At 43.3% G+C, this 26,701-nt stretch overlaps 1 protein-coding gene across 2 annotated transcripts; it reads right to left on the reverse strand.

Moving 5' to 3' along the window:
• Positions 1-1,158: 1,158 nt before the first annotated feature.
• Positions 1,159-18,290, reverse strand: PLDP1 (phospholipase D P1). 2 transcript variants are annotated; one of them, XM_048679810.2, is made up of 20 exons: positions 17,637-18,290; positions 15,524-15,625; positions 13,367-13,485; positions 13,082-13,223; positions 12,783-12,950; positions 12,525-12,698; positions 11,236-11,475; positions 11,038-11,154; positions 10,021-10,160; positions 9,796-9,945; positions 9,542-9,698; positions 8,928-9,461; positions 8,695-8,805; positions 8,178-8,324; positions 7,915-8,112; positions 7,628-7,729; positions 6,620-6,751; positions 2,106-2,171; positions 1,872-1,933; positions 1,159-1,794 (listed from the first exon to the last, which is right to left on the reverse strand). In XM_048679810.2, the coding sequence occupies exons 1-20, from the start codon at positions 17,919-17,921 to the stop codon at positions 1,545-1,547; spliced, it is 3,396 nt and encodes a 1,131-aa protein (XP_048535767.1). In that variant the 5' UTR covers positions 17,922-18,290; the 3' UTR covers positions 1,159-1,544. The 2 variants fall into 2 exon arrangements, with proteins under 2 accessions (XP_048535767.1, XP_048535775.1); XM_048679818.2 differs by lacking the exons at positions 15,524-15,625; positions 17,637-18,290 and having other exon boundaries at positions 13,082-13,252.
• Between the last annotated feature and the right edge of the window lie 8,411 nt (positions 18,291-26,701).

Here is a 26,701-nt window from a genome sequence, read left to right on the forward strand (position 1 = left end):
AATACTTGCATGCACGTAGTCATAATGATAATCAGCTACTTCCTCCACTTAGTTTCTTTGCATGCGTGCAGAGTATTAATGATCACAGTAAACAAGAAGAAAATTTGACTTATAAAGCAGGTATTAAATTTTACATTGATACCTATAATCTAAGTTTGTGGCCTTGTATACACCTGCAGCCTGCAGGAGTATAATGTTGTCGTCAATTTCACAACCACGGCTTCAAAAATTCAGATCTAATGTAGCTTGCTCGTACCATAAGTGTTTTCATACAAGTGCTTACCAAGCTTTGCCCACCGAGTAGGCTTGACAAGGCACTATTGCTCAACAGTTACAAACCTAGCTCAATCGTCAAAGCAATTAGATAAAAACTTATTTGGGTATCTGGTGAGGCGATGGTATGTATACTATTGCAATTGGCTATAAAAAAAGATGCAGAAGTATTATAACCTTATTACATTAGTTAAAAACGATCACGTACCTTGTGTTAGTTGAGTGCTGATGTAGCTACAAACCATTGATTATTAGAGTTGTGCGTTTGGTGGTCTTGCTGCAGGAAGCTACTCCCTCCGTTCCGAATTACTTATCTTGAATTTGTCTAAATACGGATGTATCTAGACTCATTTTAGTGCTAGATACCTCCGTAGAATTACTTGTCTTGAATTTGTCTAAATACGGATGTATCTAGACTCATTTTAGTGCTAGATACCTCCGTGTCTAGACAAATCTAAAACAAATAATTCAAAACGGAGGGAGTACAAAGTTGGTTGTAGCTTGTGTTGGCTGGAGGAAATCTAGTCGACTAGCCCAGATCATGCTAACTGCTAAAGTGGTTCCTTCGAGAGATGTCCAGGAATTCTGTGAGAAACCATGGGCGAAATGTGTACGTAATCATACTCTATTAGGATATGGCTACATAGTATGGACGTAACCCTCGGCTGTTTCTTATTACCAGCTTCTGCCAAAACACATGCAATGACGTTTAATGATTACTGGTGAAGAGGTGCAGGGTACGTGCATCTTCATTCGTTATATCATTCATCTGGGTAAATACATCCTCATTCATAACATCACAGAAACACATCAGTTCAAGATGAGATGATTGTTCTGTCTCGAGAAGATGAAACACAAGACAGCAAAGGTTTCAAAAGTCACACCGGAGATTAATAGTGCATACATTGCAAGGCCAACTAGAATGTACTTATTCTTCAAAATAATTCATAATGTACAACCGAGACAGCTTTGAAGAAAGAGCCTATTCTCTGGACTGGAAAAGCGCCAACTGAACAGGGGCATTTCTCACCTAGAAAAACAAGAGCCATCGAATGAACTAACTATATTCCTATATTCTTTGGTTGGAAAAAGAAGAATCTGAGCACGGGTAATTGCGCAAAAAGAGAGGTCTCCGGTGAATGGGGTATATTTGTAAACTGCCTGACGTGGCCGTATATTTTCTTCATTTCCTGTAAAAACATCTACAAGCTGGCGCCTGTACTATGTACAACTAAGGCACTGAGAGAGCAACTCTTCCATGAAAATCAAACCTAATGGAAAACTTGTGGAGATGTGTAATACTCGCTTTCACTGAAATACGGTCTCAAGTCCTCTTGGCACATGAAATCCAAAGGGAAAGATACAAGGTGGCCTCTGACCAACTGCAATCTCTCCATAGGGTCGGCACCTTTGAGATCGCCATCCTGGTAGGTTTCGAGCTTTTCTTGGGCAACGCCTAGATCAATTGTAGTGTGGCCAATTTTTTCCTTCCAGTAAGCAATGCTTTGCCGAAACTGTGTCCTGTGTGGTTATTATGTTTCAGAGAATGCAATAATAGGATGAAATAATACTGAAATGAAATGGCTGTTGATAAATACCTTGAATGGATGAGATCATTGGGAACACAAGAGAATACATCCTGGTAAATCGTGGTATTTGTCTGCCAGACATGCTCAGGTAATTCAGTAATAAGAATAAAGGAAATCAACAAAAGAATTTGCAAATACCAAATACAATGTAATTTATAGGCAACATCCCATATGCTTAGTAATCATAGTCTTGATTCTTGAATGAACTATGACTTCAGCGTACAACATTTTTGTTTCTCTCACCTTAGCAGTGGCCATCCAGATATTTTTGAACGTCGTATCATCCATAGGATCCATGATGTGGCTAACCTGCAAGAGAAAATGATATTTTGTGAACTTGAATAATGCACAGAATTTTCTTGTACGCTACAATAAAGAGAAAAAATCCTCATCAAGCATGCTTGTGATATACCAAATTCACGTAATTTTCTTTTATCAGGTTTTAACCAAGGCGGTAGGTGAGTTTTAGCCCACACGAAAGAGGTTCGGGCGCAGGATAGTTTTGATCATTTATCTATACATACATCATACAAGTGTGAACATATAAATGTTTTTAGGGATTAGGGTGTCAGTTTTGTTTCTTCGTACTACATTGTATCAGGCCTCTATCGAGGCTGTCCTTTCTCTACCTTTGCAATGAAATGAAATGCAGATGCTTTTGCGTTTTCTAAAAAAAGTATCCAAACACTCAATAAGATCCTAACTAGTCTTAAGGGTTTTGCAGATTATTTCTATTCCTTGAATCAAAACTTCACATGATGTATAATACTCCCTCTGTCCCAAAATACAAGAATGTTTTTAACACTACACTAGTGTCAAAAACGTTCTTATATTATGGGACGGAGGGAGTACATCACTATATTGTATGGGCCTACTCTAATATCGAAGACACTCTTTCACGCCCGCACGCTGGAGCGATCGATCCATCCAAAGCCAAGCGCTCAGCAGACAGCCTTTTCCCTTGGGGCCCACCAGGTGGATCTGATCATGCGCGTGTGGAACGGCTCGTTAACATATGAATCGCTACAAGCCCATCAAATTAGTCAACCACTACTAATCTCTCCCCCCCCCCCTGATTTTCAGGGGGGTAGGGCCCACTGTAAACTATCCAAACCCGCCGGTTTCTCTAAACTATCCCACCCCATCGATGCATTTTCCAAATCGTGCGTTGCCGCGGCCGCGCGTGAATTAGCATCGCCCCTCTAATATGTTCTATAAAAAATAGCACACAAACAACACAAAACAATCAGACAGGCATATGCCCTTGTAGTTGTAAGAGTATCTCTACACCTTCCCCTAAAACTTAACTCCCTGGATAACCTCCCTAAAATTTGAGGGCTTAAACTTTCTTGCACCTAGTTCTTCCCCTAAACTTAACTCCCTATATTTTTCATTTGCTATTTCCTCCATCCTTTTGCATACATAATTCAAAATTTCTTATACACTCCCTATAATTGTAATGTTTCTTATAAACAATTCAAAATTTTGAACAACTCACACATTTCAATAACATTTCCAAAAAAAAGGGCAACCCAATGCATGTAGCTCCCGCTTGCACAGGGTCCGGGGAAGGGTCCGACCACTTTGGGTCTATTGTACGCAGCATTTCCCTACATTTCTGCAAGAGGATGTTTCCAGGACTTGAACCCGTGACCTCATGGTCACAAGGCAGCAGCTTTACCACTGCGCCAAGGCTCCCCTTCTTCAATAACATTTCCAATTGAACAAAAAGCATCAACATAGAGCATCCCAACATAGTTCATCATCAAAAGCCACTGCATCCAACATATTTATCATCAAAAGCAACCACATCCCATCCAAAAGCCACTGCATCCTACATAGTTCGTCAAAAGCCACCGCATCCTACATTTTTCGTCAAAAGCCACCGCGAAAGCCACCACATGTAACATAATCATGCACTCCCATTGCCACCACTACAACTACTACTATCACCACCATAGAACATCGATCTTGCCAACGAGTGAGCTGTCAGTATTGTTTTGTCTTGTTGTCCATCCCGCTTGCATCCATGAACATGATTTGGCACTCTTTGACCTCCTATTGTTCATCTCCACTTAGGTCCTGATTGCAAGCCTACGCTCGCCGGCACACACTTTCCTCTCCTCGGCATCCATCAAGTATGCCTCGGCCAAGGCCTTTGCTCTCAACCTCTCCTCCCCATCACTTTGAGCTCCATCCACCCCACCATCTTCTCTAGCTTGCGTTCAGCCGCCATCTCCTTTGATTATAGCATTAAGTTCTCCTTTGTAGGCACCAAGTGCACCATTCTTCCTCTCCATCTCTTTCTCCCATCCAAACAAGAGCTAGGAGTGGGGCTTCTTCCCCTATCATATCACCCTCACCATCATCCTTGAGATCAGTGGAGACCGAGATCCTCAATCTTAACCTTCTCAATGTTGTTTCAAAGTTCCTCCTCGCCCACTTCTCATTTACCTTGAGCATGGCGAAGCAATGGTGCAAAGTGGTGAATGGCTTGTTACCAAACCACTTGCTCCGATGCTTGTATAGCTCTTGCATGTACGGCCTATACTCATTAATTGAAACTCTACTCAAAGGCGAGCTGTCCTATTACTCAACACAACCGGACCACTGGCTGCAAAAATCTTACTCCCTCCGTTCCAAAATAGATGACCCAACTTTGTACTAATTTTGTACTAAAGTTAGTACAAAGTTGGGTCATCTATTTTAGAACGGAGGGAGTAGATGACAATCCAACGGTGAGCAAGAGAACCTTATATTATGTTGGAGGGAATCAAATCAGGACACTGTGTGCATAGTATTCCTCAATCCTTTTCCAAAAGGTTTCCTTTGTTTGATCGGCTCCAACAGTGGGCATCAAGGGAGATGTTCAGCCAAGCATAGCACCAAGTCTCATCCTCCTCGGGCTCGTAGTTCACTAATCTTGTTAGCTTCTTCGTAATATGCAGGTCGATCTCCTCCAATTTGGGACTACCATTTCTCCCTCTTGGGATTTCATCCGCCATAGACAAGGGAATTTCCTCGAGCCCGATGGTGTTAGATTCATCGAACGCCACCATGGAAGCAAGTCTTGTCTTCTTGGCTTTTCGCTTCGGTTTGTTCAAATGCAAAAATCCATCACCACATTTGAGCATCGCAGCTTCCAAGTTGCATATCCATCACTAATTTACAATGCACCAGAGAGTTTGATAAAGAAAAAAAGAGAGAAAATTACCAATCGGACAATGTGTCAAACACCTAGTGGGCGGAATCGACGACGCTGGCATTGGTGACCTCAGTTGGTGCCGAAGGGGCAATGGAGGCATAGTTCAAAAAAAGGTTGTTAGGTGCTCGGCCCTAGGCGCTCAAAAAGGCGGCCAGCGAGGTCCTCTGTTGAGAAATCAGCCCTCTTTGGTGAGGAATCATGTTCTCGGGCGAGAAATCAATCTACCCATTGAGGATTTGACCTACCCAGTGAAGATTCATCCTCACCGTCGAGGATTTGACCACTCCCGCGGGGTTGAGATCCATGGGTGCAACAAGGGAGAGAGGAAGAGGGAGAGGTGCCATGAGGAGGATCCCTAGAATTTCTATCCACTATGTATCCACGAGAGGTTTTAATGAGAAGAGGATAAATGGGCCGGTGCTTTAATGGGCTAGGTCAGCCCATCTGGCTTATTTCTTCACACTGTAGTGATTGTGTACGGAACGCCTAATCGCACCTAAGCAACGCATAAGCTATCAAGGCAGAAGTAGGTGGCCAAATTACGCCTAGCGCTTTTTTGAACTTTGAGTGGAGGGGGCGTCAGAGGGGGCGATGGCGACAGCAGCCTTCTCCCGAACCGCCGCACCATCCTTCGACTTGCCCGGCCTTTGGCATTGCTTCTTCACTACATTCGGGGAATGGGAGGGCGGCCAGGTGTAGAGGAGGGTGTGTGGATGGTCCCACATGCGGCTGCACCGGGCAGCAAGACCTTGCCCTACCGTTTCCATGGCAAGAGGAGTCGGAGCCGAAGGATTCGATGGGAACAAAGACATCCATTCCCACGGCGGAGGGCGCCAACTCGACATCGCGCGGCGGCGGCGGGAGGCGGTTGAGCATGAAAGTTCTTAGGAAGTTGCTCAGTTGGAGTAAATTTGGGCAGGAATTGCTCAGCTCAAGGGTTAACTCCACAAATTTTAGGGGGTTAAATATATAAGGAGAAGGTCTAGGGGGTTAAAGTTCTTTTTAGGGGGTTAAATATATAAGGAGAAGGTCTAGGGGGTTAAAGTTCTTAGGGAAGTTTTTGGGTGAAGGGCCGGAGATGCTCTTAGCATTGGAAAAACAGGCTTGTAACTCAGCGTCTACTAAAGATAAATGGACTGGGTGCACAAGACATACCAGGAAGCACAGACATAAAGATGGTAAACAACAGGATAATGCACATCCTTAATCACTTCTACCTAAAATCGTGGCTTTCAGCCTAACATCCGTATATTATGCCTCCATCTATTACTAAATTGATGTCAGTTCAGAATGTATGCGGTACAAAATAACAAATATTTGAACAAGAAAATACACACATATACTTTGTCTTGTGGAAATGATATTAGTATATTTCTAATCAGAAGTACTTCTATAACATAATAGCTAATAAGTTTTCAAATAAAAATGTGAAAAAGATTATTAGTCAAAAGGTGTATTCTAGACCATTTCGATGTCCTAAACATCTATTAGGATTTACTATTAAGAAAGTTACCAAGCGCAAAGAGTGAGAGCAAAAAAACATAGTCCAAACCTCTCCGCGATGAAGGCCAAGGTGCTCCGCCCAGAGAGAAAGCCGTAGGCTGAGAGAGAATTTACCAGCTTCCCAATGTCTCCCATCCATTTTGGAATTAACAACTTCTTTATCTTCGATGACCACAGCAATCTGGAAGTCGCAGGAGAAAAGCATCATGTAACCCACTTCCATCACCAACACATTACTTAAGTATAAGTAATTTACCGAAGACACTATAAAGGGAGGTCAAGCTCCATGGAGCTCTTTATTTTGAAATTTTTGAAATCATATTTTGAAGTTCCAAAAAATTCTAAAAAAGATCACACGTTCATACGGATGTATAATACTCCCTCTGTAAAGAAATATAAGAGCGTTTAGATCACTTATATTTCTTTACAGAGGGAGTGCATGTATAAAAATTGAAGATGGTATTCATTATGGTGAGAGCTACAGAAAAAGACAATCGTGATTTTGAAAAGGATGAACAGTGTCCGCACTGTTCACTATTAAAAATGCACGAACTTGTCTTTTTTGTGTAGCTCTCACCATAATGCACTAAATCGTCAAACTTTACACACATGTAAAACACATCCATATAAACGTTTATGATTTTTTCCAGAATTTTTTGGAACTTTAAAATGTGATTTTTGATGGAGCTCGTCCTCCAAAATGCCCTACTCGTGATTAAAACATTACTTAGTTATAAGCGATTTACACATTTAGTTAGTTACAGGCAATTTACACATTGCTTAGGTATAAGCGATTTGCTATTGACTAAATACAGTTAACAATGCAGAAAATACTTGCCACGAAAGCAAAAAAAAATAGTAGTCTGGTTAGAAGTTAGGCTACTCTTAAAGTGATAGGAAGCTGAAATGAAGTGTATTTTTATAACCATTTTAAATGTTGCATCGGCTCTACATTGCAGAATAAGGACTGTTGACCGAATTCAATCTTATAAAACAGGACCAGCATACAAAATACACTGTGCATTATACACAGAAAAGGAATCTGAGAAATACATACCTCAGAATCCCTTGATCCAAGCAAGCTTCTATCATTTATGTTAGCTGAACCAATCAATGCAATGCGGTCATCAATGATCATTAACTTGCTGTGTACATAAATCTGTAAGGCAGATCGTGTTAAAAGGAATTTATGTGATAAATAGTAAAAAAGCATCATGGCAACAAGCACTACAACGACATTGGCTTGTTATATCATAAACAAAATATATGGAAGCCAAATGAACAAGATTCAGCACCCTGGAGGGACACAAAACATGCTCCCAGACTCAAAAATATTGACATTACCTGGCTAGTAACCACGGGACCTCCATCAGTTAGCCTACCATGTGCTCTGAGACCATGAAAGGAAATATAGTCATGGGCCTTAAGACCAATCACATCATACAGATTCTGCAGTATCGAATTAGGGCCTCTACAGATAGTCCGGTACTGCCAGTGCATAATTGCCCTCACAGATGCAGCTCCACCATCATCAATGCCTCCCTACCATGAGATTATTTCAATAACAGAGAAACAGCGCAATCCTTATTCCTGTAGCAGAAAATTACCTGAAAACCCGGTAAAAGGGGTATAACGATGATGGCTTTAAAGCGCTTTTTCTCTCTCTCTGCTCGAAGTATACGCCTGTACAATGCTTCCAACACACGGTTTTTAATTGTGTCATCCCCTGAAAGGCCTGATATGAAAAACTGATTCTGCAAAAGGCCAACCAAAAGGATGTTTAGATAATATGCCAGTATACTTACAATTCACTCGTAAAAAACACTCCGATTACAAACTTTAAAATGCATGTGTAAAATGTGATATTTTTGTTACGCTGCAGAAAATGTATCATCTAAATCACACTAATCACCACAAATACATAGAAATAAGAAAGTAACAAGAACGCATGGTGAATATCACTTTACAGTATTATCTAGTATTCCCTCTGTAAACAAATGTAGGATGTTTTTGCAGTTTAAATTGAAATGCAAAAACGTCTTACATTTGTGAACAGAAGGAGTAAAAACTACTGACAATTTGAATTGAGTTTACTTGTTAAAAGTTCAAACAATGAATACAGACCTCAATGTATACAAAGTGTTCTGCCTTTTCAATTAGAGAAAAGTAGGCATTGTGGATACTTCCTTCAATTTGAGTGGTTCCAGCTGACCATTGACCAACACTTCTAATAACCTGAGCAAAAACATTGATAAATTAAATAAACTGGAGATATGCAATGCAATTGATATACATGAACCTCATTCCTCAGTTTCACCAAATATTTTGAAATCTATTGCATAGTACCAAAACACTACCTGACAACGACAAGTTGCCCTTGGTCCAACTTGCCCAATGTCAAGTACTGAAGCAACTTGATCTCCTTGCTCCTGCCTCTCCCACCATTTCTTATCCATGTGATGCCTATCTTCTTTCGGTGAATCAAAACGCCTAATAGTTGCAGACTCCGGGGAACTGAGATTGTCTACAAAACCTCTCATAGGTAAATCCTGACGAGAAGCGTCGAATTTTGCCTTTCGGTTGAGCAAAGGCTGTTTGAAGCCTGTTTTGTTTGCGTTATCTGCCTGGTTAATGTCAAAGCCAGTCATCGCTAAATCTCCATCAGGCAATGCCTGAGGTTCAAGCTCTTGAGGTAAAAGTAATGGAACGTCCTGACTTGATGCACTTGATGCCAAGGAGGCTGTCTTTTTAACATCAACATTCTCATCATGATTTTGCTTACCCTCAGCCTCACCATTTGCTTCTTTACTTCTGCCCTTGTAATGTGGAATAACCATGTGGTGATGAGGCATCAGCAACGGAATTGCTTGCTCATTTGGAGCTTTATTCCTCTGGGAAAAGTAACAGTAAATTTACAACAAGAAGTGGGCAAACGCTTTCTCTGATGAGCAGATCAATGGAGCAAACTAACCTTTGAGTAATTCCAGCGCTGGACAAAATGCCTTGCTACATCCCGACAAGGTGGACCGTACAGAGCACACTGGACGTCATGCCATGGCATACGAGGATATTTAGTACGGTCAAGTTCATCTTTTGCTGAGTCCTCCCAAGAATTCGGCTCAGATTCCCTTACGTACAAGAGATTAAATTTAGGTATATTTACAAAGGAAGCATATGGGAAGTTCAGAATATCTAAAGCTATGGATAAAAGATTAAATTACTTACCTAGGGTTGTAGTAGTCTTTCCCTGGCCATATCGTAGAAGGAACATCGGTAACTTTGTGGTCAGGACTATCATAGCGACCAAAGCACAGATCAAGTCCTCCAATATAGCAGACTTGATTATCGACAATCACAATTTTCTCATGATGTGACCTTAAAGTTAATAAACAATTAAATTGTCAGAGTTTCCCTAATAACATAGCAAAAAGTTGAAAAAATCAGCCGTACCACAAGTATACACCACTTGAGAAATGATCTGGGTAGCGCAGAACTTTAACATTCTCATGAATGTTAAGTAGCCTGTTTTTACTGTACAAGCTATTAATTTTCAAGGCAAGTGCAACCTCCTTATACATTAGAATGTAAATCTGCAAAAGAAAGTACACAATTCATTAGTTAGTAATTATCAGTTTATATCAACAGTCAGATATTACTTCATGCTAAAACAAATATGGTACGAAGTCAACTTAACTTCTTCAACAGCAATCCCTTTATTTATCTATAAGTTTCCATTTTGTAAAAAAAAAATACCCACGTAAGCAAGTTTTTATTCTTAGTCTCCGATGCACGTCTTTGACTATGACTTTATCATCGTGTACTAGCCTAAAAAACTATCAAGGAAAATCCAATGACAGTATTTTCCTGTCTATAATACTATATACAGGAAAAATAAATAAAAAACATTCAGTTATTCACATATGGGACCTGTACATGAATGGTATTTATGTCAAAAGATGTTTTACAAATCATATTGCCTATGGGTTGCAAAATCTCTTCTGCGGTCTCAACATCAATGGTAATGAGTAGCTTATCACTTGCAGCATGCACAAAAAGAAAGTCAACATCAATGGTAATGAGTAGCTTATCACTTGCAGCATGCACAAAAAGAAAGTAAGGATGAGAATGCACTCTGCTCAAAAAAGGATGAGAATGTATTGAGAGCAAAGAGGCTAAAATGACGGGGTATTTTCTACATGCTGCCTAACTTGTGGAGGTGTTTTTGTATTCTTGTTTGACCTTGTGAGGTCAGAATAAACGTTTATAATACAAATGAGATATCTTCAGATGATTATACTTGGGATAACTTATGAAGCAGCATATTTGCCAAAGTATATGATATAGAAATCTGCAACTCATGGATTGGCATATATAACTAGAAGTGGTGACGATGATAGTTCAAATATCACACACTTCATGAGTTCACCTAGCAAGTTCTGATTAGAAAATATAAAGCAACTACAATACCTGCACACCCTGCTTCGCTCTTGCTTCCAGTAGAGCATCAAGCCTAGATGACCCATGATGTTCGAAGGGACGTCGGAGATACAATTCTGGGCAGAGCCACCAGCCAGCAATAAATATCTGAATCAAATTTCAATTATCTTAGACTTATGTAAGATGGCAGATACATTCCTGTCAAGTAACTGGAAATAAAAAATAAACCTCGGATTTAGCATGCTCAATCGAGGAAGCAATTGCTTCAAATCCAGCTTGCCCATCTATAAACCACTGTGCCATACTCCCATCTTCCAACAGGCCCCTTGGTGGTGCAAATGAACCAAAACGATGAGGGTAACACCAGCCCTCTGGAGGTTGTCTAGCAGCATTGATTGCAGTAACCCAATCCTTAACCTTAGACGAGCTTTTTGTTCGTAACTTAATTGTCCGGCCACCAGAGGATACCTTTCACCAGTGAATAGCATTAACAGATTCAGGCTTGACAGAATATTGGCTACCAATTATCTTGCTAACTCTAAAAAAGGTTGCCAACTGCAAGTTTTGGCATCGGCTTGCCTAAACATTGTCTAGCCAATTTTTTGGTAGCAAATCAACCATGCCTCAAATTTGTACTACCAGGTTCATTGGGAATTTGTGCTGTTTTTTATGAGCGTATGCAATATAAGTATTTAACTACAGAAGTACTCCATAAAAGAGCAACAAGCTTCTGCAGTCTTTTACGCGATAATGCCACAATCTCCTGCCTTCACTAAACATATCAACTTATTCAAAATGGTTGTGGAATAACAATAAATTTTGTATCACAAGGGGAAGCGATAGAGACAAATTAATCTCATAAAGTGATAAATATCACATGTTAACTACAATTTCATGTTCCAAGTCTCATACTAACAGCTAAAACAGTGTCACTCTTACAACAGGATGTCAATTTAACAAGACTCGACATTCAGCTATACATCCAGATGTTACAGACGAATGTTCATTAAGATCTATCCCACAAAGGCAGACAGTAACAATCTAGTAAGCCTCTTTTTGGCATTCAATGGCTATCCAGAAGCAATTATAGTATTCTGCCGTTAGCCGTTAGATAACTATTTGATAGCATCTTCTTTAGACTCATAACAGCAAATTTATAGGTACATTTTAGTGAATATTTCTGTAAATAACTAAACTTCATAAGGCAGCACTACAAAACACAACAACCACACACTGACCATAACCGACATTTCCCGTGTAACTTCTTCAACTGCTCATAAAATTTTGCAGCAACTTATGTGGCACTTTCAAAAGATGGCTAGACATACTTGATATTACAGAACTAATAAAGTTGGTAGGCCCGAGATAATGAGACATGGTATTTCTTAATTTGTAGCCTAGTAAAGTTGCTTCTGGTAAAATGTGTTGAATTTGCATGGACTTTGTAGCAATTGCACGAGGTCATGTCAAACAAATATGCTAAGTGAACACAGGAGATTATAATATGAAAAGTGCACCTGGAATCCAAAATGCAATGGGTTGCGTTCTTTGATCTCCTTTGCTAGAGAGATTTGACCTTCTCCATTTATATCCATATGTGGCAATGCGTCAAAAATAATGACATCCAAAAGCTTTGGGTCAAAAGGATCTTTGAGTAAAGCCAAGAATCCTGGCTTCAGGACAACCCAAACCTATTGGCAAAACATTCAATTGAATATATCAGATACAATGATAACAAAATAGCAAACTTGAACAACAAAAATTCTGCTTGATACCTTTTGCCAGCTGCTCTTGCAACAACTAAACAATCCACATGAACAACATTTCTCCTTATGGCCCTTCTGAATTTTTGGCAAGTGGCCAATTGAAACATAATCTTCTTTTAGCTTAGGCCCGTATTCCGGCAAAAATGACAAACATGATACCTCCAAAAATTTGCAAACCTGCATTTTTTTTGGAAGAATTTTAAGACTAGGACATAAATTAAGAAGATACAACATAGGTTGCTCTGATGGGCTTTTTAATGCTTAATAACTGCTGGAATTGACAAAGTGGATGTACAAAGGATTTGTACCTCCCGTGAGTTGACAATATCCAAGTTTCCAAAAAAATGGTTAAGATATTCTTGCATGGCAACTTTTGCTCGGTCAGAAATTGAGTGTTGGCGTCCAAGAGCTGGTCGAATGACGGGCAAAACAGCAATTGAAGGAACATTTCTGCCACAACAGGTTCAGTGTCTTGCTTACTGCATGCATGGGATAACATATGGAGACTCAACTGCTCTAAATCAACTTTTGGGATTTTACAAAGCATCTGTACATCAGTCATTCCAGCTTCATGAATATAAAAAGATGTTTACCTATTTCTGATGGAGCTTTCATCGGGTTGCGAAGGAACATTTACGTCGTCCACTTCATCCTCATCATGTACTACTGGCATATGATCCCCAATTCCCAAATTTTGGAGCCATTCTTTGACCTTAAATCACAGTATATAAAGATTAACTCAGTGCTCTAGGATTTAAGTGGATTATTTTCCATCATACTGACAGTTATCCAAGTGTTAACTGATTTAGAGTGGCAGAATTCAATAAAAGAGAGTAAGAAGGCATGTGAGAAAAAAAATATGTATTGAACTTCCTTGTTTGCAGTATCATATTAGAGAAACTTTTTTGAACTCATTAGATAACTTGAGAACAAAAAACTTGATTAACTGGTAAAAAAAATGTGTATCTGGATACACTAAGCAGGCTAGGAACGATAGCACGTAAAGAACCACGAGTTTCAAATTGTTCCTTGTTTCCTAGCTTACACAATCAATGCCAACTCTCAGTTTTGTTGATGTCTGAAACCACGTAATAATCCAAACAACCTAATCCAATTCACTGGATACATAATGGATGTCCTATATTCCCTCCTATTTTCAAGCACATATTTGTTCCTCCCTCACCTATTGTTGCTTCTTTTGTACGAATGACATTGCTATCATAACTTGTGAAAACTAAATGGGCCTACCTCGTTTGTGTTGATGTGTTGTTTCACATGTGTTTGTGTGCGTGCAGCGGCAGTGGACTATTATGCCCCCAAACACTTGTATATATGTTGTTTCTCCTCTTATCCTCTTATGCTGTGTTTGGATGTCTGTATTGGGCCCTCGAATTGGATTTGGTATTAAGCTACCCCCAATACAGGTGTTTGGATGTACTCTGAAACAACAGACGGAAACGGTAACGAATACAGAGCAGTTTTCGCTCGCATGCGCCCACTCCTCGCGGCAATTCGAAGGGTTGCACCTCCGATTTCAGCCGTATTGACTCTGGCCCGCAAAAGAAAACGTTTCGGGCCTTTTTTCGTTCCTCCGTCCCTCCACCACAAGAGAAAGAAGGACTGGGAGAGGACGGCGGCGCCCAGGCAGATCGAAGGTGGTGCACGTCGACGCCCTTCTGTTCCCTTCTTCCTCCGCCGCCGATCCTTCCCTCCTCCGGCGCCACCCCTTCCCGTTTTCTCCTGCCATGCTCGCCGCGGCCAGATCCCATCTGACCTCTCTTGGCCGCGTCTGCAGTCCCCTCCGGCGCCACCCCATACCTTCCTCCCCGACACTGCGGTGGCCCACCACTGGAGCCCATCTCTTCTACCTCGGTCCTTCTCAGCCGCCCCATCTTGTCTAGCCACAGTGGCCGTCAACACGGGTCCCCTTCTTCCACCATCAGCACGGCTCCCCTTCTTCCTCCACCATTCTTCCCTACCTCCTGGTCCTCCTCTGCCCAGCTAGCCACAACTCAATTTCTTCTTCTTCCCACCCCTGGCCTCTTGTTCTCATTCATTTGCTAATCACCAATGTATCCTCTTGCAGGTTTGGCCTAATAATTTGTGTTTGCTTTTGCATCAATATTATATGGTGTCGTCCTGGATTTCTAGAATAATTGGTTTTCTTTTTTTGCTAGATAATCATCCAATTATAGTCACACATTATACAACTTCTATTTTGATGCATATACTAATGTTGCTATGCAATTCCATAGTTTGACATCCAAACATGATTTCGTATTGAAACCTCAGTAGGATTCCGTGAGCCAATTCAATTAACACCCAAACAATCGAATTTCTATTCATGACCATTACAGTTTCGCAGCTGAATTGGAATTGAAACGAATACAATACGGCAGCCTCCAATAGACATCCAAACACAGCATTATTGAAAGATATACAAAAGCTTTTTGCACTTTCTCTATAAAGAATGGATCTAGTTCAGTATGAAACAACATTACTCAACTTAGGACATAATAGGAATACAATAATTATAGAGTTTGTTACTCCCTCTGGCACTGTCCACTATATACTGAATTCTACTCCCTCCGTTCCAAATTACTTGTCTTGGATTTGTCTAGATACGGATGTATCTAGACTTATTTTAGTGCTAGATACCTCCGTATCTAGACAAATCTAAGACAAGTAATTCGGAACAGAGGGAATAGTTCTAAAAGGTCGACATTAATCAAGATAGCCATGTAACCAACCTGTTCCTGCTTCTCGTGGAATTCTTCAAGAAATTCACGTCGCTTCAATGCAAAGTGTAGATAGAGAACCTGGGAGGCTTTCTTAAAAAGACGCCACCTAAACTGATAGAAGTAGTGAACATTATTTAGTCCACATATGACGCATCTGTATTTAATGGAATAATAATAGCAGAACACATATTAGGAGGGAATAGGCATCACAAGTAGCAAGTACTCCCTCTGTAAAGAAATATAAGAGCGTTTGGATCACTAAAGTAGTGATCTAAACGCTCTTATATTTCTTCTTTAGTGATCTAAACGCTCTTATATTTCTTTACGGAGGGAGTACCTATTTGGTTAAATACCTAACAAAAAATCATGATTTTCGCTACTCCCTCCTTCCATCTATATAGGGCCTAATGCGTTTTTCAAGACCGCCTTTGACTATTGATAAAATTAATACTACATAACATGCATAATGTGAAAATTATATCATTGAAAGCTCCTTTCACATACGAATTTGATGATGTGCTTTGTGTAAGTTGCATGTCATATATTATTGCTCTAACATTTGGTCAAAGTTAGTCTCGAAAAACGCATTAGGCCCTATATAGATGGAAGGAGGGAGTAGGTATTTGAGCAAATACAAACACTAGGGTCGCAAGAAATTCCAGGGCACATGTGTCCCATGGGTTCTTTCTCTAGCGACAGCTTAGTGTTTGCTCGTGCGTTTATGAACATGTGCACTTGTACGATGTATCATTAAGTTCTATTAACTTTGAACTTATTACAAACTTATGCTCCAGATAGTACCCTACTGCATGTTAAAGGTATCTGATGCAAAAGGTAGCAGAATCTGTTTTCACAACCTGTTGACCACTAAATCATGCACCAAATTATTAAGGAGTAAGGACAGATAGGTCAGCAATCAACACTATGGTTATTTTGTAATGTAAGGGGTCAAAATGGTTGAAATATATTAATTTAGGATGCATTCCTTTGATATACAAACTGATGCAAGTATCAGTTATTAGCCATGCATGTCCAGCAATTTCTTTAATATCTTCTAAAGAATCAAGTTCTATGTCTGAAATTGGTCTATCCAAGTCAAAAAGACGTGTAAACGCTAAATAATCATCCAAGAACCCAAGAAGGACAGGAATGGTTATTTTTGTCCAAGAACTTGAGACGAGATGCCTACCGCTGACATGGAACGTTAGAAGTTATTGGGTAAACAAAAAAGTTTTCCCATAAGAAGTTGGCACATTTTACATCACGAATCCTTTGTACTCAATAAGGATAACAACAGCTATCCATGAAATTTTATCTGAAAGCCCAATTCATGAAATAGATGCAGTCCTAAGTTTTTGTAACCAAATGAAAACTCAGCACTTTCAGCAAATTTTATAAGGAAGAAAATCACCAAAGTTCTAGTTAGTAGTTTGTGAGCGAGTATTGGCACAATGTTGCACTTGCACCTGCGAGGGTAGCTCTTTACTATCCAAATTTCATATACACGTCCAGCTATGAGACACCAAACATGTCCATGGACATTCTGAACGTAAACCCATCATTGCTAAGTAGCCTGGGCCATCGTTTCAGACGAACTGAAACTGTGTTTACCCGAATCGCATTTGAGCCAACAAATAACCTGACGCAATTTCATACTGTACTTGGAGGCCTCGCCTTGTAACACCAAACCATGAAGGTCGCGCACCCGACAACACAATAGGCACACCCTACTAGCAATGTCATCAGTCGGAGAAAATTGAATATAACAACTCAAATGCTCGTGTTCATGTCCCGCCATTAGCATACTGGATTACTGGCCACTCAAATCAACTGATGGCGTGAAAACCTGGAACCAAACGAAGCAATTGAGGCAACAACCAGAAGCGTAGCTACAACGACAGTAAGTGCTGTCTAATTAAACTGGGGCGCCTAACTTGATCATAGATTTTGGCCACGCAAAATTTCGGACTAATCAGCAGCATCGCATGGCACCGAATTCGCACGACTTCCCAGGAACCCGAGCAGAGTCGGGCATCACCGATGGGAGGTAGGAAATGTTCGGAATCGTAAACCGGAGAAGAGAGGGGGGGGGGGGGGGGGGGGCGCAGGAGGATCCGCGGACCTGCTTGTAGTTGATCTCGATGGTGTAGGAGAGGAGCATGGGGGTGATGTCGCCGGCGTCGGGGCGCGAGACGGAGAAGATGGTGGCGCGCGGGAGCTCCTCGAACACCCGCGTGGCCTCGGACAGCCGGAACGACGCCGACGCCGCGAGGACCTCCGGCCGCCGCGCCGGCGCCGACGGCGAGGACGAGGACGAGGCCGACGCGTCCCCCTCGGCGGCGGGCTCCGGCTGCATCCGCTCGTACCGGTGGCCGTGGCGCTCCGCCGGCAGGCGCTCCATGTTCATGGAAGCTGCGCGGAGGGGGAACAACAGGTCGGACGGGGCTCGTCCGATCTGGCTGGACGGCGAATTCCCCCGGGCTGTGATACCGATTTGGCTGGTCTCCTTCGGGGTGCGGGAGTGGGCCGGCAGGAAAGCAGGGGCGGAACGCGAAAAGGACGTCAAATTTCCAGGTTGGACTGCCGAATTGGACGAGGAAAATTACAAAATCCAGGAACGCGGCCGGGAGGACGGGGGAATTCTCATCAAATCAAAAGGAACAGAGGAAGAACATGGAGGAATTCGGGTTTGGGGGACGGGAGAATCACGGAGCGTCGTGTGTGGGACCGGCTTGGGGAGGTGCACGCGTCGGTCTTCCACGGACGCCGGGAGAAGCAGCGCCTTTCCAGATCTTTTTTTTTAAGCTAACCTTTCCAAACTTCGGTGGAGTCGGGACCGGTGGAAACGGACAGCAGGTCGGCAAAAGACGTACATAACTTATTGCCACGGGCCCATTTGAACATACACACAGATAATAGTACGTCTAAAGAATTAGTGACATAGTGTATTTAGAGCATCTTTGATTCGCGGGATTTTCAAAACGCGAAAATAGGGAAAATGTAGGTAGAGTAGCATGCCATCTTCGCTGCTACTTCCTCCGTTCTGAATTACTTGTCGCGGGTATGGATGTATCTAGATATATTTTAGTTTTAAATACATCCATCTCTGCGACGAGTAATGTGGAACGGAGGAAGTACATGATTGTGAGGATGTTCGATTGTGCACTTGAAAACTGATTGTGCGCACGAAAACGGAAGATTATTTCAAAAAATTGGAGTACTTGAAAAACAAATCCTATGAAATCCAGTGTAGATGAATTCTAAAGAAAAAATCTTATGGTTTGACATCTTACAAATCAAACAACCCACATAAAAAAATCCTAAGTGTTAGAATCCTCCAAAAAATTCCTATCAAACAAAAAAGAATCCTCGAAAATTTCTTCACAAATCTTTCGAATCAAAGAAGCCCTCATTTGAGTGGTCACCTGAAACCTACCCCATTGCCACCCTCCTCTAGCAACAAGGGGGTGAAAACCTTCCACCACGCCGCCTCCCTCCCCATCATCTCCCTCCTCTCGACGCCATATCAGCGAAGCCATGCAGGTTCCGATGACTGGGGGGCATCTCTCCTAGATGCATCTCCTGCTCATGAGTTGGCCCTCGAGGCGGTGCTGTGTGGTGCTGCAGTGGGGGGCTGCCGGGGTGGTGGCTGTCCCTCGGCATGCGGCGAAGGCACTTGTGTTGTGGCATGGCAGTGTGTCATGGTGAACGTCTGGAGGTCGCGGGCAGCACGGACTGTTTGGGCCAAATCTAGGATCAAGTGGCCATGGCCTGGGCAGCGAAGGTCATGGTGGAAAGGTGGTCAGCTGTGGTGGCTACTGTCGGTGTCAAAACCGGCGGATCTCGGGTAGGGGGTCCCGAACTGTGTGTCTAGGATCGATGGTAACAAGAGCGGGGGATACAATGTTTACCCAGGTTCGGGCCCTCTCTATGGAGGTAATACCCTACTTCCTGCTTGATTGATCTTGATGAATATGAGTATTACAAGAGTTGATCTACCATGAGATCGTAATGGCTAAACCCTAAAGGTCTAACCTGGCTATGATTATTCGGGGGTCCATCTATAGACCTAGCCCTCCGGTTTATATAGACACAGGAGGGATCTAGGTTTACACAAGGTCGGTTACAGAGAAAGGAATCTTCATAGTCGGTCGCCAAGCTTGCCCTCCACGTTAAGAAGAGTCCCATCCGGACACGGGTAGAGTCTTCGGTCTTCGTATCTTCACGGCCCAACAGTCCGGCCCATATCCAATAGGTCGGACGCCCGAGGACCCCTTAGTCCAGGACTCCCTCAGTAGCCCCTGAACCAGACTTCAATGACGATGTGTCCGGCGCGCAGATTGCCTTCGGCATTGCAAGGCGGGTTCCACTCTCCGAATACTCCAAGATAGTCTTCGGATAAAAAGAAGGTGTCCGGATCTGCAACACAAGCACCACACACGACTGCAAGGAACATAATATTTCACGAGTCCCATTTGCTGACAACTTTTTTGCAAGATGACATCACGTCTGTCCGGTCATTATATCGAACCGTTTTTGTCTGCCGTTCCGCGCTTCGAGATGCGGTTTCCATTGGCACGTCTTGTCAAAGCAGAGATTGTGTCCCCTTATTGCGGGATTCTCATCAATACGGGCATGGGTAACCCAACCGTACCGTTTACACAGCCCTTGGGAATATGCGAGTTTTAGGGCGAGTGGGGAGGCGTTCGATATTCACTGCCTTTATAAGGGGATAAGGATTCCCCCTTCTTCTCCCACGCCTTCTCTCTTCCTCTGCCCTTCCACTCTTGAGCTCTAGCGCCCAAGTTCTCCTCTTTCCCACTCGAGCAAGCACTCAACCATGTCCGGATCCGGAGGTCAAGGCAAGTGGATGGCCTCCACCGTCAAGGAGAAGGACATTACCGAGCTTCGGGCGGCCGGGTATCCAGTGAAGGAAATCGCCCACTGTCTTCTAGCCCAGGGCAAGTCGTCCCCACACCGAAGCCCAACGAGAGGGTGGTATTCATCCTTCATTTCCTACGCGGGCTAGGGTTTCCACTCCACCCTTTCGTCCGATGGCTGATGTACTACTACGGGATAGACTTTCATGATCTATCCCCGAACTCTTTCCTCAACATCTCGGCGTTCATCGTCGTGTGTGAGGCCTTGATACGTCCATTTTGCATCATGCTTTTATATCGATATTTATTGCATTATGGGCTATTATTACACATTATGTCACAATACTTATGCCTATTCTCTCTTATTTTACAAGGTTTACATAAAGAGGGAGAATGCCGGCAGCTGGAATTCTGGGCTGGAAAAGGAGCAAATATTAGAGACCTATTCTGCACAGCTCCAAAAGTCCTGAAACTTCACGGAAGTTATTTCCATAATATATAAAAAATACTGAGCGCAAGAAGTACCAGAGGGGGGCCACCCACCAGCTACGAGGGTGGGGGCGCGCCCCCCTGTCTCGTGGGCCCCCTAGTGGCCCTCCGATGCCCATCTTCTGCTATATGGAGTCTTTCGTCGAGAAAAAAATCATAAGCAAGCTTTCGGGACGAGACTCCGCCGCCACGAGGCGGAACCTTGGCGGAACCAATCTAAGGCTCCGGCGGAGCTGTTCTGCCGGGGAAACTTCCCTCCGGGAGGGGGAAATCATCACCATCATCATCACCAAGGATCCTTTCATCGGGAAGGGGTCAATCTCCGTCAACATCTTCACCAGCACCATCTCATCTCAAACCCTAGTTCATCTCTTGTATCCAATCTTTGTATCCAAACCTCAGATTGGTACCTGTGGGTTGCTAGTAGTGTTGATTACTCCTTGTAGTTGATGCTAGTTAGTTTACTTGGTGGAAGATCATATGTTCAGATCCATTATGCATATTAATACCCCTCTGATTATGAACATGAATATGCTTTGTGAGTAGTTACATTTGTTCCTGAGGACATGGGAGAAGTCTTGCTATTAGTAGTCATGTGAATTTGGTATTCGTTTGATATTTTGATGAGATGTATGTTGTCATCCTTCTAGTGGTGTCATGTGAACGTCGACTACATGACACTTCACCATTGTTTGGGCCTAGAGGGAGGCATTGGGAAGTAATAAGTAGATGATGGGTTGCTAGAGTGACAGAAGCTTAAACCCTAGTTTATGCGTTGCTTCGTAAGGGGCTGATTTGGATCCATATGTTTCATGCTATGGTTAGGTTTACCGTAATACTTCTGTTGTAGTTGCGGATGTTTGCAATGGGGGTTAATCATAAGTGGGATGCTTGTCCAAGTAAGGACAGCACCCAAGCACCGGTTCACCCACATATCAAATTATCAAAGTACCGAACGCGAATCATATGATCGTAATGAAAACTAGCTTGGCGATAATTCCCATGTGTCCTCGGGAGCGCTTTACTTCATATAAGAGTTTGTCCAGGCTTGTCCTTTGCTACAAAAAGGATTGGGCCATCTTGTTGCACCTTATTTACTTTATTACTTGCTACTCATTACAAATTACCTTATCACAAAACTATTTGTTACCGATAATTTCAGTGCTTGCAGAGAATACCTTACTGAAAACTGCTTATCATTTCCTTCTGCTCCTCGTTGGGTTCGACACTCTTACTTATCGAAAAGGCTACGATAGATCCCCTATACTTGTGGGTCATCAAGACTCTTTTCTGGTGCCGTTTCCGGGGAGTGAAGCGCCTTTGGTAGGTGGAATTTGGTAAGGAAAAAATTATATAGTGTGCTGAAATTTACTGTCACTTGTTACTATGGAAAGTAATCCTTTGAGGGGCTTGTTCGGGGTATCTTCACCCTGACCGGTAGAGCAAATAGTTGCTCCTCAACCTACTAAACCTACTGAAAATGAAAATGTTTACTTCGAAATTCCTTCGGGTATGATAGAGAAACTGCTAGCTAGTCCTTTTGCAGGAGATGGAACATTGCATCCCGACTTACACTTAATCTATGTGGATGAAGTTTGTGGATTATTTAAGCTTGCAGGTATGCCCGATGATGTTATCAAGAATAAGGTATTCCCTTTATCTTTGAAGGGAGATGCTTTGACATGGAATAGGCTATGTGATGATAAGGGATCATGGGACTATAAGTGATTGAAATTGGAATTTCACCAGAAGTTTTATCCTATGCATCTTGTTCATCGTGATCGTAATTATATATATAATTTTTGGCCTTGCGAAGGAGAAAGCATCGCTCAAGCTTGGGGGAGTCTTAAGTCAATGTTATATGCATGCCCCAATCATGATCTCTCAAGAGAAATGATTATTCAAAACTTTTATGCTCGGCTTTCTGACAACAATCACTCCATGCTCGATACTTCTTGTACTGGTTCCTTTATGATGAAGACTATTGAATTCAAATGGAATTTATTGGAGAGAATTAAACGCAACTCTGAAGATTGGGATCTCGACAAAGGTAAGGAGTCAGGTATAACACCTAAGTTTGATTGTGTTAAATATTTTATGGATACCGATGTTTTCCATAAATTTAGCACTAAATATGGACTTGACTCTGAGATAGTAGCTTCTTTCTTTGAATCCTTTGCTACTCATGTTGATCTCCCTAAGGAGAAGTATTTTAAATATAATCCTCCCATTGAAGTAAAAGTAGTTGCACCTATTAAAGTTGAAGAAAAGACTATCACTTACAATGATCCTGTTGTTCCTACTGCTTATGTTGAGAAACCACCTTTCCCTGTTAGAATAAAGGATCATGCTAAAGTTTCAACTGTAGTCAACAAAAGTAATATTAGGACACACAAACCCCCTGAGCAAGTTAAAGTTGAACCTAATATTGCTATGGTTAAAGATTTCTTGGCCGATAATATTGATGGACATGTTATTTACTTCTGTGGTGAAGCTGCTAGAATTGCTAGGCCTGATACTAAAAATAAACATAGACCTGTTGTAGGCATGCCTGTTATTTCTATTAAAATAGGAGATCATTGCTATCATGGCTTATGTGATATGAGTGCTAGTGCAAGTGCAATACCTCATTCCTTATACAAATAAATTATGTATGATATTGCACCTGCTGAGATAGAAGAGATTGATGTCACAATTAAGCTTGCCAATAGAGACACTATTTCACCAGTTGGGATTGTTAGAGATGTTGAAGTCTTGTGTGGGAAAGTTAAATATCCTGCTGATTTTCTTGTTCTTGGTTCCCCTCAAGATAGCTTTTGTCCCATTATATTTGGTAGACCATTCTTGAATATTGTTAATGTTAATATAGATTGCAAGAAGGATGTTGTTACTATTGATTTGGATGATATGTCTCATGAGTTTAATTTTTCTGAATTTCGTAGACAACCTGATGAAGCTATGTACTTAGGGTAGGGTCATGGATCTGTCCAACATACCCTCCCCAAGGACATCTCTACAAAGAATCAGAAGCAGTCGAAGAGAAATCATCATCCACTCGACCATAAAGACGTGCTCACTCGACCACCTTGAAGACACTCGATCACCAGAAGATGAGAAACTCTCCACTCTGCAACGGTCAAGACTTAAACCATAGCTTTATGGGCATTTATAACACTTTACTGCAGACATTACCAGTAACGCCCCTCCTTTATGAACATTGAACCCTGTGTAACGGAGGGGAGCTGGGGTCCTGGCGCACTCTATATAAGCCACCCCCCTCCTCTGGGACAAGGGTTCGCACTTTCTGTAATTCACACACATATATTCAGTCGACCGCCTCAGGGCTCCGAGACGTAGGGCTGTTACTTCCTCCGAGAAGGGCCTGAACTCGTAAAATCATGTGTACAACTCCTCCATAGCTAGGATCTTGCCTCTACATTCCTACCCCCCTATTCTACTGTCAGTCTTAGAACCACGACAGTTGGCGCCCACCGTGGGGCTGGTGTCTTAGCGACTTATTGGAGAAGTTCCAATTTTTTCGATCCCCTTCATCATGGTTCCAGGCGGACGTTTGGCTGAGGTCCGCGAGATCCGTCTCGCCGCGCTCGTGTTTGTCGCCGACGACTCCGCTTGGCTTCAGGAGGCACCACTCGACACCGACGCGCTCCCCGCTCGCGGGGCGGTGCACTTTCGCGCGTGCGTCTGCGGCGTCCTCCTGCGGCAACCATCGACCCAGTACCAGTCGACTCCAGTAGCTTTCCCCCTCCCTGCGACCCGCTGGAGCAAGCGCACCGATCGGTCAAGGCTTCAGTGGTGGGTGAAGCATGCAGTGGCCCGCCAATCGGCCACCCCTCAAGTCGCGGCGATCGAGCCCGACGAATCTCTCTACGGCCTGTTCGATCTATCGACTGGCTCCGTAGAGACCGCATCCAAGTGCAGCAGCAGTGACTCAGCGGCGGAAGTCCTGATGGTTAATGGACCATGCAGTCCTCCTGGCTTCAATCGTGAAGACGGAGGTGACAGGAACGGCGATCCGTCGCGCGTTCACGAGGAGTACCGCCCCAAACCTCTCTCCTCGCAGCAGAGGGAAGAACTTCGTCGCTGGAACATGGATGCCCTGCATACTCCTATACTTGGAGAAACCCCCGAGGCCCAGGCCTTGGAGCAGACGCGCTTGGCCAATCTGGCTGAGCGCACTCGACTGGAGAACCTCCAGCGCGCACTCGACGATCGCGCTCGACAACGTGCTCCTGAGTCCAGTCGACGCCAACTTTTTCCACCTCCAACTCAGGTATACCGAACCCCGATCCAGAATCTAGCTGCTGCTGCCCGGATAGCGGAGTCGATCCAACCCTCCCAGTCAAAAGCTGGTCGAGGTCTGGTGCAGATCCGAGCCTTGCTCCGGGCGGCGGGAGAGTAGAATACGGTTGTATCTCAGTCGCGGGATAGGATCCACAGCAGATCCGTGATGGCAGACACAGTTTAGTCGGCCCATAGCCCAAGATCGCCTCTGAGGCATGAGGGACGTGGGGATCGACGAGATCAGTACAGAAACCGAGAGCAGTATGATCGCCGAGTCGATCGTGATGATCACCGTCGAGTGCCCACGCCTCCCCCGAGGAGCGGGTCGTACGTGCCTCGGCAGCATGAAGACAGACGCCTTCACAGTGTTGGGCGAGGTATTCCAATCGACCCCAGGGAGCCAGGCTTTGATGCGAGATCTATTCTCGTGCAGGGCTTGGTCGACAGAAACAGAGCTCACCGAGAGGGCCATGATGGAGGTCCACAAACCAGCAACAGGGTGCATGTCTCTGGTCCAGAGTGCTTCAGCAGAGCTATCAAAGTTGCGGTGATTTCCCCCAACTTCAGGTTGGCGTCTGGAGTTAGTAAGTTCACCGGAGAGTCCAAGCCTGACACTTGGCTTGAAGACTACCGAGTGGCTGTCCAGATTGGTGGCGGCAATGATGAAGTGGCCATAAAACACCTTCCTCTGATGTTGGAGGGCTCAGCTAGAGCATGGCTGAATCAGTTAGCGCCTGGCAGCATCTATACTTGGGAAGATCTCGCCCGAGTGTTTGTCAGAACATTCGAGGGCACTTGCAAACGGCCGACAGGTTTGACAGAGTTACAGTGTTGTGTTTAGAAACCGAATAAAATTTTGAGGGATTATATCCAGAGATGGATCACCCTGCACCACACAGTAGAAGATGTATCAAATCATAAGGCAATTTGTGCCTTTAAGGAAGGCGTCAGGTATCGGGAGTTGAATATGAAATTCGGCCGGACAGGAAATATGACTCTGGCTCGGATGATGGAAATTGCCACCAAGTATGCCAATGGTGAAGAAGAAGAGCGACTCCGGAGTGGCAAGCACAAAGCAGTCGCCCATGAAGCCAGAGGGGGAAACTCCGGTCGGAAACAGAAGCGCAAGGCCGAGCCAGCTGCTCCGGGTGAAGCCTTGGCTGTGGTTCAAGGAAAGTTCAAGGGGAAGCCCAAAGGGCCGTGGAACCCCAAGAAAGTAAAAGATCAAGATGGAAATGACGTGTTGGATCTGCCGTGCCATATCCACACCAAAAAAGATGAAGAAGGTAATTTCATTTACCCGAAGCATACCACTCGGCAGTGTCGGCTCCTAATCCAGCAGTTCCGAGAGAAATAGCCCAAGGAGAAGGAGAAGGAGGCAGACAAGGCTGAGGATGAGAAAGAGGACGACGATGGTTATCCCCACGTGAATTCCACTCTGATGATTTTTGCTGACGTTGAGAGCAAAATTCGATTGAAAGTCATCAACAGGGAAGTGAACATGGTCGCTCCAGCG

The sequence above is a fragment of the Triticum urartu genome, chromosome 1A (genome assembly GCF_056163025.1).
Source record: "Triticum urartu cultivar PI428250 chromosome 1A, HENAU_Tu73, whole genome shotgun sequence".
Taxonomy (NCBI): Eukaryota; Viridiplantae; Streptophyta; class Magnoliopsida; order Poales; family Poaceae; genus Triticum; species Triticum urartu.